Source organism: Notechis scutatus, chromosome 2 (genome assembly GCF_049901735.1).
Source record: "Notechis scutatus isolate UNSWTSFEM ecotype Mainland chromosome 2, rNotScu1.2, whole genome shotgun sequence".
NCBI classification, from domain to species: Eukaryota; Metazoa; Chordata; class Lepidosauria; order Squamata; family Elapidae; genus Notechis; species Notechis scutatus.
This window is the reverse complement of record NC_142010.1, coordinates 204,978,147-204,991,481: the sequence shown is the minus strand read 5'-3', so window position 1 is coordinate 204,991,481 and position 13,335 is coordinate 204,978,147. Positions and strand designations below refer to the sequence as shown.

Here is a 13,335-nt window from a genome sequence, read left to right as displayed (position 1 = left end):
GCTTTGATACAAAATGTGAGAATTTCCTGAGAGAACAATTAAATACTGGGACAATCTGCTGGAACAGTGGTGGATTTCAATTTGTTTTGAGTTTTCAATAAATATTCATTTGTTGGGATTGATTTACTGGATTCCTGCACTGAGTACCAGATTAGACTAGATGCCTTGTAAAATGTAGACCATATTGCAGTTTTTAAGGTGGGCTGTTACAGAGTTATACTGTATTTTTTGGTGTATAAGACACACTTTCCCCCCACCCAAAAGTGGGTGGAAATGTCTGTGCATGTTATACAGTTAATGTTGCCTAAGCAACATGGAATGGGCCGAAAATGGGGCACAGGGAGGATGAAAATGGGGAGCGTGGAGGCTGCAATAGGCGATCGCTGTAGCCTGAAACAGCTGATAGTCAGGAGGTAATCGGTAATCCAACCGGTAATCAGCTGCTTGTGCTAAATCAGGTTCTGCTGAAGCTGATCAGGCTGTTTGCTGTTTGCTGCAAGGAGGCAAATTGCTGGGAGGCAGAGGCAGATTTTTTTTTTCTTGTTTTCCTCCACAAAAGTTAGGTGCATCTTATATTTCAGAGCGTCTTATAGTCTGAAAAATATGGTAAATCTGAAGATCAGCAGAAAAGAATCCAAAATAAGACTACAAGCAGTTGCCAATGGAAACTCCTTGAATGACAGATCCGCAGCATGTCCTCTCTCCTGGCATAGTTTAATGCTTTTTCCCAGACAATTTCGTTCCTTCTGTTTCTTCTCCCCTGCTAACCTCAAGCTACAATAATTAGCAAGCCAGGTTTAGCCTTCTTCAAAAACCTACATGCACATGACAATGAAATGTTGAGATCTTCAGCTCAAAGATCTCCTAAAAGGAGCTCCCAAAGGGTCATTTCCATTTGCAGTTGTCCTTTTAGTGGCAACGTTATCAGGACAGTAACTTTATTGAGCTCCAGATCTCAGAAGCGTATGGGCAAATGTTATCTGTTGGAAACAGAGTCAAAGACTTAATTCTGTGAGGGGGAAGTTCTTTCTCATATTTGGAAGCAGCCAAGTAGCCAGATGGTGCAGCACAGTTTTCTCCTTTATTATATCTTTTTGTCATCCTAGACACTGGGCTTGTCAACTGGAAGGTTGACAGTTCAGGATCCAAGCACTTTGAGCTCCCTTCTTGCCCAAGAATTCTCAGTAATGCTCACTTATTTACCCCAGACTATATTTTTAGGTTTAATCCTATAGATAAATAACAAATTCTTAACCTTCACTGAATTAAAGAATGACAATGCAGTGCATTAAAGAATGTTGTTTATTTTAAGGGGTTGACTTTCAAATGAAAAGACTCATTGTTGATGGAGAACCTACAGTGCTACAGCTTTGGGATACTGCTGGTCAAGAGAGGTTAGTTAAATTTAGCTGATTTTGTTTGAAATAATAAAAGATTTGTATTAAAAATTATGTTTGGGTGCTGTTAATGATATTAGAATCTTCATAAGAATGTCAGGAAACCTAGAATGCCAAGTTAAGGAAAATTGTCTTAGAATGCCATAGAAAATGCCCTAAGATTAAACAAAATGTAGATACTTTGAATTTCATCTTCCACTAACTCCAGACAATGGTAAGGAATTTTACTCTGGAATAATTACAGGACACCTGGTATTTATATCTTGGATAGTAGTGGCCTATTAGACTCTTAAAGCATTGGTTCTTTAAAGTTCAAAGTATCCTAAATTGCCACTGTATATTACTGGAACCAACTTAAAGGGTACATAATGCAGCCTTTACCATCTTAATTTCTTCCCTGCCATCCTTATGGATCAGATGTTTGGTTTTAATCTACTGAACTTAACCTGCTCTACAGATTTAAGGGAAAAAAGCGGGATAGAAGAACTACAGCAAATTTTAACTTTTTTTTAAAAGGTTCCGAAGTATTGCTAAGTCTTACTTCAGAAGAGCAGATGGAGTGCTTCTACTGTATGATGTTACCTGTGAAAAAAGCTTTCTTAATGTACGAGAATGGGTGGATATGATAGCGGTAAGGATGCTTGTATCTTACAAAACTTTTTAAGGAAACCTGTGTTTGAAATGTTATTAATGGTAGAGATGATTCAGATTCAGTGTGTTGCAGTACAAGTAGTCCTTGACTTACAACAGTTCATTTAATGACTGTTCAAAGTTACAACTGCACTGAAAAAAGTGACTTAGGGCTGTTTTTCACAGTTACAACCATTGCAGCATCCCCATGGTCACGTGATCAAAATATGGATTGAACTTGGCAACTGATTCGTATTTATGATGGTTGCAGTGTCCCAAGGTCATATGATCATCTTTTTGTGACCTTCTGACAAGTCAGTGGGGTGTCATTAACTTAATAACTGGAGGGATTCATTTAACAACTCTGGCAAGAAAGGTTGTAAAATGGGGCATAATTCACTTAACAATTGTTTCACTTACCAACAGAAATTGTGGACTCAGTTGTGGTTGTAAGTCGAGAACTACCTGTACTAAATATGAGGTCATCTCCATCTATATTTGTTTTCTGGAAATCCCTCAAGACCTGGGTTTAGGGACTGGTGAGATCTTGAGCACCCTTGCTGATCTAATTTCTTGTGTGTATTTATGCTTTTAAAAAACCTTTTAATATGATGGTTTTGACATGCTTATTGTTTTATATTTTTCTTGCTGTACGCAGCCCAGAGTCTCCTCTTGTGAGATAGGCGACATATTAAATAAAATAATAAATATACATTAATATATATGATACAGTAATCCAATAGGTTAAGTTAATTGAAAGCAGGGTGAAAATCTAATAATAATAAAAAATGTTTTGATGCATTATTTTTTTATTTTTATTTATTTATTTGATTTGCCAATTGTTTACAAGATAATAAGTATAAATGTATACATAGTTGTGAATACATGAAATGGTTACATATAAGAAAATAAAGAATAAGAGAAACAATAGGACAGGGACGGTAGGCACGTTGGTGCGCTTATGCACGCCCCCTACAGACCTCTTAGGAAAGGGGTGAGGTCAATAGTAGACAGTCTAAGGTTAAAGTTTTTGGGGTTTGGGGAAGAAACTACAGAGTCGGGTAGAGTATTCCAGACATTGACCACTCTATTGCTGAAGTCGTATTTCCTGCAATCAAGTTTGGTGCGGTTTACTTTGAGTTTGTATCTATTGTGTGCTCTTGTGTTGTTATGGTTGAAGCTGAAGTATTCATTGACAGGTAGGACATTGCAATGTATGATTTTGTATACCATGCTTAAGTCAGACCGAAGGCAGGCGTAATTCAAGGTTTTCTAGTTCTAGAATTTCAAGTCTGGTGGCATAAGGTATTCTACAGCGAGTAGAGGAGTGGAGAACTCTTCTTGTGAAATATTTCTGGACTTTCTCAATTGTGCTAATATCAGATACGTAGTGTGGGTTCCAGACTGATGAACTGTATTCGAGTATTGGTCTAGCAAATGTTTTGTATGCTCTGGTTAGTAGTGTGATATTTCCAGAGAAAAAGCTACGTGGATTAGGTTAACAACTCTTAATGCCTTTTTGGCTATGTAGTTGCAGTGTGCTCTAGCACTTAGATCATTAGAGGTGAGTATTCCAAGGTCCTTTACAGAGCTTGGGTCATCAACAAGATCTTGACTATTCAGCTTGTATTTTATTTTCTGATTTTTTTGCCAATATGTAAGACAGAGCATTTATTTGTTGAGATTTGAAGTTGCCATTTGTTTGACCATTCGGATACATAGTCAAGATCTTTTTGTAGGGTAGCAGTATTGTCTGTGGTATTGAACAGCTTTACATCATCAGCGAAGAGAACGCAATTGCTCTTAATATGATCACAGAGGTCGTTTATGTAGAGTATGAAGAGAGTTGGTCCTAGAACACTGCCTTGGGGAACACCACTATTGACAGGTACTGGATTTGATAGGACGCTCCGATTTTGACCATTTGTTGTCTGTTTGACAGGAATGCTTCTATCCAGTTATTCAGTTGTCCAGAGATACCATAGGATTTTATTTTTAGGAGTAGTTTGTCGTGTACCACTGAATCAAAGGCTTTACAGAAGTCTATGTAGATTGCGTCTATTGTTTTGCCCTGGTCGAGTTGTGTCGTCCATATGTTTTGCAGTGTAAGAGTTGCAGATTACAGGATAGTTTTTCCTGAAACCAAATTGTTTATTGGAGAGTAGGTTATTTGTCTCTAAGTGAAGGATGATGGATTGGTTAATAATTGATTCCATGACTTTACAGGTGACGCAGCATAAGGAGATTGGCCTGTAGTTTTCAACTAGGCTTGGGTCTCCCTTTTTGAAGATGGGGATGACTGTGGCTTGTGACCATAGGTTAGGCAAGGAGCTGGTTCTGAAAGATTTTTCAAAGATTATGCTTAGAGGTTTGGCTATGGCAGTGGATAGCTTTCTTAAGAAGTAGGCACATATTCCATCCGGTCCAATAGATAGAGATGGTTTTAGGTTGCGTATTGCTTTTTCAACATTGTCTTCTGTGAAAGCAGGGGTGTCAAACTCACGTCGTCATAGCGGTATCACGTGACATTTCAGGACTTTCCCCCCTTTGCTAAAAGGTGGGGGTGTGGCCAGTGTGTGACGCGTCCGGCCCATGGGCCGGGAGGTGATAGCCCTGCATTAGACTGTTAAAATCTGTATTTTGGATTTAACATCAGAAGCCCCGGCATTAAAGTTCTACTCATTTTAGGATGCCACTCATGAAAATATCCCAATCATGATGGTGGGAAACAAGTCAGATCTTCGTCAGACAGCTTCTGAAGAGGGACTGAAATGCATATCTCTCAACTATGGAGAAAAGTTGGCCATGGTAAGAATGACGGCTCCAATAGCTTGCAAACATAAAAAAGACAATATTGAAAATAGAATCACATATTGAAATGGAAGCTTGAACTATTAGAAGTTGAATCCTTGAGGTTCTTGCAATGTATAAGAATTTGATTTTTAAACATTGCTATTGAGATTGTAGTTTAGTGGGTTTTAGCAAACATTTGAAAAGCAACAGCTATTTAATGCAATATTCCAATCCTTTGACATTTCTAGAAATTTTGAACATCAACTTCAACCATTTTCAGCCTGCATAATAGCTGGAAATGATGAAAGTTGATGTTGAGAACATTTGGAAGGTGTCAGATTGAACCCAGACACAGATTAACAGAGTTGGAAGGAACCCTGTAGGTTATCTAGTCCACCCCCCCGCCCAAGCAGGAGACCCTACACCGTTTCTAACAGATGGCAGACAGTCCAGTCTCTTCCTGAAAGCTTCCAGTGATGAAGCTCCCACAACTCCTGAAGCCAAACTGTTCCATTGGTTGATTGCTCTCACTGTCAGAAAATTTCTCCTTATTTCCAGGTTAAATCTCTCCTTGTTCAGTTTCCATTAATCCTTGTCTAGCCTACAGGTGCTTTAGAAAATAGCTTGACCCCTTCCTCTCTGTAACAGCCCTTCAAATATTGGAACACAGCTATCAAGTCTCACCTGGTCCTTCTCTCCACGAGACTAGCCATGCCTAGTTTCTGTAACCGTTCTTCATATGCCTTAGTCTCCAGTCCCCTAATCATCCTGATTGCTCTTCTCTGCACTTTTTCAACATCTTTTTCATAGTGTGGTGACCAAAACTGGATGCAGTACTCTAGGTGTGGTCTTACTAAGGCTTTATAGAGTGGTATTAGAACCTCACTTGATCTTGACTGTATCCCTCTGTTAATGCAACTTAGGATTGTGTTGGCTTTTTTGGCTGCCACTGCACATTGCTGGCTCATACTGGTATTTAGCTGGTTGTCCACTAAGACTCCAAGATCCCTGTCACAATTACTGATATTAAGCCTGGTTTCACCCAATCTATATATGTACTTTTGGTTTTTCTTGTCTATGTGTAGGACTTTACTTTTCTCTACATTGAATTTCATTTTGTTAGATAGGGCTCAATGTTCAAGTCTGTCAAGATCCATCTGGATCTTGAGCCTATCTTCTAGGGTGTTAGCTATTCCTGCCAGCTTAGTATCATCTGCAAATTTGGTAAGTTCCCTTTCTATTCCCCCATCTAAGTTGTTTATGAAGATATTGAAGAGTACTGGGCCTAAGACGGAACCTTATGGTACCCCACCGCTTACTTCCCTCCATGTAGAAAGTGATCAGTAATTTTGTTTTCAGATTTGTCTTTTAATCATTTTTGAACTGAATTTCCATGAATGTAATTAATGTGCTTTCTGATTTTTTTTAACCTAGGCGTACAGTGCATTATTCTGCGAAACAAGTGCTAAAGATGGCTCTAATATTGTTGAGGCAGTGCTTCATCTTGCCCGGTACGTTCAGAGGCCATATACCCACGCCTTTTAAAAAGTCATGTTCAATGCCACTCCTTTTTTTAAAATGTACATTTAGTGCTCTGTATAAACTAGAATAGGTGGAATGAATAGCTTGGCATTATACAGTTGGGTTTTTCTCCTTAGTTTAAAGACCAATTCCAGCTTTTCAGGGGCCATCAAGGATTGTTCTTGGTGAATTTCACAGCATCTCACTGGTGCTAAGTATCTTGTTCCCTTTCCTCATTTAGGACAAAGGTCTTTGCTCTCTTTCTTCAGTTTTAATTCTGAAGGATCAGGTAAGACTACCAGAAGCCGTTCCTTTGCACAATTAACTTTATGAAGTAAAAGTGGTTTAGTGGATCACTGCTATTAGTGAATCCAATTAGGTATGAGGAAAGCTGCATCTCAAGAACATTACAGTATTTCCTCAGGATAAGTATAAGAATTGTTAGCATTGAGACCAGGCAAGGCATCCACTCCAATGACTACTGGAAAATCTCAATGATTTCAGATTTTGCAGGTTCCATTGAATATTTTAGGCCAGTAAGTATGCATAGTATATGCAACCCCATGTATTGCCACGTTGCACTTCCCCAAAACATATGTGCATTAAATATATTCACTCATTGCAAATGAAGAACATTGTATATATTCCATATAGATTGCATTGTAAAATTGGCTTGTAAGTAGAATCTTCGTAAATTATAAAATATCAACACGCTTAGAGATGGTCAGCAAATATCTGTCTTAAATGGTTTTCCATTTCTAAATATACATGAATTCTTGACTTGTCTGGTATATCTATTATAATGACATCGCACATGAAATGAAAATCATGGAATGTCTGAAATCATGTTTTTGTATTTTTAGCAAGATTAAAGGTAGCATTTGGTTGTAGCTTTGTGTTCAATTGTTCTTGCTGATACCATAAAAATACATTGGTTTGTAGAAAGAGATCCTTCTGCTTCTTCATTTGGAATACAAAGAAATCTCTTAGCTGTCATTGGCAACATGTACAGCAGAGGTGTAACCATTTCTTTATCTAAAACTTCAGTTTAAAATTAATTGTTGCTGTGTGATAAGAGTCATTTCCAGGATTCTTCAGGCACTTTATTAAATGGCAGTTGAGTTAGAGATTTCAAGAGAGCAAGTACAATACAACTATAGAATCTCCCAAATAGTACACCAGGGGTCCCCAAACTTGCCAAGTCTTAACTTGTGGACTTCAACTCCTAGAATTCTCCAGCCAGCATAGATTCTATACTATTTGGGAGATTCTATAATTGTATTGTATTGTTTGCAGACCTTTGTAGTATATAATAGGCTTTTAAATTTTAATTTTAGGACAAATACATTTATTTCAGATATGAAATACAGATAGTCCTTGAGATACAGTGGTTCATTTAGGTCACATGATCAAATTCAGATGCTTGGCTACTGACTCATATTTATGACAGTTGCAGTGTCCCAGAGTCAAATTGCGACCTTCTGACAAGCAAAATCAATGAGAGTCAGATTCATTTAAAAACCATGTTACTAATTGTAGAGATTCACTTAACTGTGGCAAGAAAGGTCGTAAAATGGGGGCAAAACTGACTTTTAACAACTGTCTCGCTTAGAAACAGAAATTTTGGGCTCAATTGTGATTGTAAATTGGGGACTACCTGTAGTCTCTTTGTGATGTTAAACGTTAAATGAAAAGATGCCTGGGAAACTTGCTTTCTAAAGATGTTTTATAACCTTACCTCAAAGACACATTCCTGGACACCCTTGACAGTTACTGATTCAGTCCATGATCAAGTTATGTGACTCAGGATACTAAACCATTTATAAGGAATAATGGAGGCAACGTTCTGGACATGTGTCTTTAAAAAAAGAAAACATGCTTGAAGCCTTATACTAATTTATTACTCAAATCACAATCCATAGGCGACTTTCCATCCACAGTTCCCATTTATTTTAAGCGCACTCAGTAGATGATAATTTGGATTTTCTGTGTCGATTGTGTCCAGAGGAGGAAAAATATCCTAAAATGGGATGTGTCATAATGGCCCAAGATAGGAGTTTATTATGTAAACACCTCTTCTTGACAATACGTCTTCTCCTATGTTTGCCATTAAACTAAGCATTGTAAATAGCATTAATTCACATGATATTTATTCATGTTCAGTGTACACAGTGAAAGCAAACTATATCAATATGCAATATTCATGAACCTTTACTCTTACTCAGCAAATGCTCACAATAAAGCAGGATAATTTCCCTTTGAAAATGCTTTATCTGATCAAACAAACTATTGTTTTTCAGAGAAGTGCGAAAAAGAAGTGATAGCAAAGATGATGATAAAACAGTCACTAAGCTGGCTGGGACAACACTAAAAAAGTCTTCATTCACCAAAAACTGCTGCAGTGTATGAGAAGCAATTCCTTGGCCTCAAAGAAACAGACTTCTGTGGCAATGGAAGAGGAAAAAATTGTTCCAGATGATCAGCAGAAGAAAAGATGGAACTAATTTTTCAGCTATGAGGCCCGTAAGAGTCTTTAAGCAAAATTTAGATATGCTGCTTATTGAATGAACCAAGCCAAAAAGATTAAAATTCTTAGTTCATCAGTGGAATCATTCACTTCTTCATTTAAGCAGTTAAGAAAATTCTGTCTCAAATCAGCTGTGCCTTCATAAGCCAACCTGCTTGGATGAAACTGGATCCCCCCCACAAATCTTAACTGTGTATATAAATAAATACTAGCTTTTTAAAAAAAAAAATGGGATTATTCAGCCCATTCTCTGCCTTGCATCGTGAAGACATTTGTGGTTCTTCATCACTAATCTTAAAATTTGTGCAGTGCTTGTTTTTGAAGGATTTTCTGAAGCAATCAACTTTTCTATACCGTGCAGCTTTCAAGATCCTAGTGATAGCTTGGGAATTGAACCTGAATTGGGGGAAAAATACAACTATCTAAAACTATGTAGAAAAAAATGTACCCTTATGCTGAATTCAGAACGCCGTTGTTGGTATTACAAAGGATCTCTGAGTAGAATATAAAAAACACAGATGGCTTCTTCATCTGTCAAGTGCCCTCCTATAATTTGGGGACTATAACTGGATGCTCTTTTGAAATATAAGAAGTTGAAGTCCCAGCAATTCTGAAGAAGGCTATGTGGAGAATGGCTATTATAAAATTTAGTGGATTTAGTAGATAACCTAAAGAATATTCTAATTTTAAATATTGTTGCAGCGCTATACCATTTCAGACAGCCTAACAAAGCAGAAAGAAAGCTGAGCTACAAAGTTTTGTGCGGATGTTTTAATTTTGTGTAGGCTACACTAAAGATGCCAATAATATTTCTTCATAGATTCTCAGAATTTGGAACTCCAGGATACTTTGCAGCTAAGGGTTCTAACTAAGTGTGCATGCATGTGTAGTGGTGTAATGACCACACTTGTCCATGTGCTGCAATTTAATATTCATTCCTCTTCTTCCCGAATTTAAGAAGGCTGCAAAGGCTACAAGCTGTATTGGGATTGTGCCTTGGTGATAAACAGAAGTGAGACCTGAGATTGTGGTCATTACCTTCCCTTCTCCCCAGAATAGTAAGCTACTCTCTGAAACTGTTTGCTAGTGTTTTTGTACTTTGATGTCAAGAAGAAGGACCAAAATTAGTGAAACTTGATTAAAAGCCTCATTCTTGCTCTGGGTCTGAAATTGAACACAAAAGCAACAAGACCTCACTGAAGAAAATACCAGAAAGCAAGTTCTTTATTTCATACTCAAAACCAGAAAGAATCCCAATCTCCAATCCCAGGAGAGAGATTGGCCTTTGTAAAGTGAGTAGGCATTTTGGCCTTTCCCCCCAAGGCAGATGAGTCCAATCTGGGCAATTTTAAGGCTAGTGGACTTCAACTCCCAGAATTCCCCATCCAGCAGGGTGAATTGGGCCATACTGTAAACTGAAAGTCTTCAGTTCTTAAAATTGCCAAGGTTGGACACCCCTGCCTCAAGGCATTGCTTTGCAACAAGGGAACCAATTGAAAGGCTATCTGAACTTCTTTGCAAGAAGTCTCCTCCATGCTTGGAAACTTAGAAAATATAAGATTAACATCTACATGGATTACATGAAATCCATAACATGCAACATGTGCACTTTAATATGTTATTGTAATGATAAGCCTTGATGCTATACAAAATCCCAACTTTCCTAAGAATCCGATAAAGATCAGGAAATACAAAAGTTGTCATTGTGTTGGCTGGACTAAGAGGCAGTTTTATATGTTTTTAAAGTTTTACTAGATTTATATTTGTCTCCTTGATATATACAACTAATCTGTTTTTCTAAATGCGTAGGTTTTATTTACTTTTACTGTGTTAACTTTCTCATTTTTAAGGACGTTTTCATAGTTAGTTGATCACATTTGTTAGTTTCTGTCCAAATTAGGAAAGGAATTTAAATTCTACAGGTCTTGAAAATTATTAATTTCTCATAAGGCTGTGAGAAGAGAAACCTATTTCTCTCTCCTCTGATTTGGTGTCAGAATTTTTTTTACAGCTGAATTCTCCGTGCATTTTTTACAACTAGGCTGAAAGCTCCAAATTGTCTTACTAACTTCACACCATTTAGATAAATAAATTGAAATAAATAAATAAATAAATAAATAAATTGTTTAATAGTCTGATCCTAACTGAACTGGATTGATTTTAGGTATAATATGTGTTAGCTTTGGGCTCATGTTTACTATCCTTATTCCTAGATGTCTATGATACAGTATTTGATCTTGAAGGACATTCAAGACTAATTATTTTATTGTTAGAATACAAGCCAGGGACACAAGCCACAATTTTGATCCTTGGTTTCCTTAACTAGAGTTCCATTGAGTTTGAACCCAGTGGAAGTTTGGTTATTTGAAAGCTGAAATACAAGTACTGTAGTTGAGATTGGAGCATTTTTTTTCCAATGCAGATGCGCACCAGACTATCCTATAACTCCTGTTAATCTTACTTAGCTTTACTGTTCTGTAGGAATTGGGGAAGTTTTAGAATGAGGATATCTGGAAGTATCTATGGTCACATATCTTTCGTATAATGTTAAACTGTACATGAAGATTGTGTCTCGGTAAAATGGTTGTTTTGTCATCAGATACAGATCGGGGAAGCATATAACACTACAGTCCTTTTAATAGTGAGAATGTTTTGACGTAACAGTAGAAGAAAACCTATAGAATTAAGAGGAGTCCAAAAATGAAAGTTTTTGATACCAAGCCAACTCCAAAGCACAGTTGTGCAAGTGAGTCACAAATGTTTTACAGATTCTTTATTCTTTTATATTTGTAGTTCTCCTATAATGATTGAAGCCTCTTTTATAAGGGCCATTTTTCACACTTCTCTTAATTATTGTGAAATTTTAAAGATTTTTTTTTCAAAGTACCCGTAGTTAAATTAAGAAATCCTTGCTTGGGATGCAAATAAGTCAGCATAAGATTGTTTTTTAAAAGGTTAATTCATATGAATGATAAACCAATTACTGAGTATGTGTTTATTGCCTTGCTGAATGACATGTACGTACAAACTTAGATTTTTTTTAACACAGTAACAAGGCACTTAGCACTTGAAGCAAAAGAAGTAAGTATTGGCTTTATTAGTCCACCAAGATCATATAGTTTAAATGAGCAGAGTTACATTTTCTATAACTTGGATTTCTCTTGAAGGACGAATTCTAAATCAGCAATATTTTGCAGGCATGGAACTCCAATACCAAGAGACATTAGAAACTCTGTCTTTTCAGGGAGAGCTCCATTTATTCTACAGGATCTAACCACAGAGATTTTTTGAAACAGACTAAAATGTAATTAGGCTTCTAGAGTCACAGGAAGCAATACAATTTCTGCATTGAGAAAAATCACAGTATGAAAGTTCTGAATGAGTTGAGTTCAGCCAGCTTCTGAAAAGAATTGTTAAATATTTACCTTGGTACTCTTAACTTCCAAAGTCAATCTTTATATTTATTTAGTTGTTACATTATATACATATATTTATTTATTTTCACAGGCATGTATACTTGTTACTTTGGTAAATTCTGTATATATGATGTATTTTCATGCAATTAGTGATCACAAATTGTTTTGTCCGAATTGTTTATAGCATGTGCCATTTTAAAGGTAATATTTGTCTTCTGGAAGATTGAATCTTGTTAAATGCTTTGGTATGTAAAATGGGCTTTAAAAGGCTGTGTGCCCAAAATGTGCTACATCATATTTTCTTAGAAATAAAATTATATAAACCACAGGAAATCCGTGTTTATTGGAAATGTTACTTCAAGCCTTTTTTTTTTAAGGCAGCTTTTAAAAGTGACATTAAGGCAACCATATTATAACTCCTGGAAGATGTACCAGGTACAGGTAAGTTCAAGAACTCAGCCTTAGGTGGGAGAGACTGAAACATGGATTCTGAAAAGACCGACAGACCTTTTCCCCAGGGCTGTTGTAACTGAACCGTCATTAAATGAACTGTTGCAAGTCAAGGACTATCTGTGTTGTGAAATGTGGTTTTTTGGGGGGAGGGAGCGGGTGAAGCAAGGGAAAGGTTTTGAGAAGCTCATCTTGAAGCTAATGCCTTTTCAGGCAGGCAGTTGACTTCCCCAAAGCTGAGCAAGAACTAGTCAGGGAAACCCGTTGGCTAGCTGATCAAGGCAGAAAAGCTCTGAAAGCAGCCACCATTTACATAAGGAATTGTTGGAGTGCTGAAAATGGTGGCTGCTTCTAGCAGGCCCGAGCATTGTAGGGTCCCACTGGAGAGGGATGTGGGAGGAGGAGAGAGCTGGGGTGCTGCAACATTCCTGTGGTCAGTCAGAAGGGTGAATGAAGGGTATTTCAGCTGTTGTAAATTTGAAACATTCATGTAGCTTTTTTTGGGGGGGGTGCGGTATCTGTTGTAACTTTGAACAGCTGTTAAGTGGTAGTACCTGGGGCTGCTATTCTATGTTTGATGCAAGAATGCCTTATCTGTAAT

General features: G+C 37.2%; 1 protein-coding gene across 5 annotated transcripts in view; it reads left to right on the top strand.

The window, feature by feature from the left end:
* The window catches only part of RASEF (RAS and EF-hand domain containing), a 53,607-nt gene extending 40,990 nt beyond the window's left edge, over positions 1–12,617 (top strand). For all 5 annotated transcript variants that reach the window (XM_087957847.1, XM_026674869.2, XM_087957848.1 and 2 more), the window contains 5 exons: positions 1,313–1,394; positions 1,914–2,028; positions 4,716–4,835; positions 6,255–6,331; positions 8,642–12,617. In XM_087957847.1, coding sequence (XP_087813973.1) covers positions 1,313–1,394; positions 1,914–2,028; positions 4,716–4,835; positions 6,255–6,331; positions 8,642–8,750 — 503 coding nt within the window. In that variant the 3' untranslated portion in view covers positions 8,751–12,617. The remainder of the gene's footprint in view (positions 1–1,312; positions 1,395–1,913; positions 2,029–4,715; positions 4,836–6,254; positions 6,332–8,641) is intronic.
* The last annotated feature ends 718 nt before the right edge of the window (positions 12,618–13,335 follow it).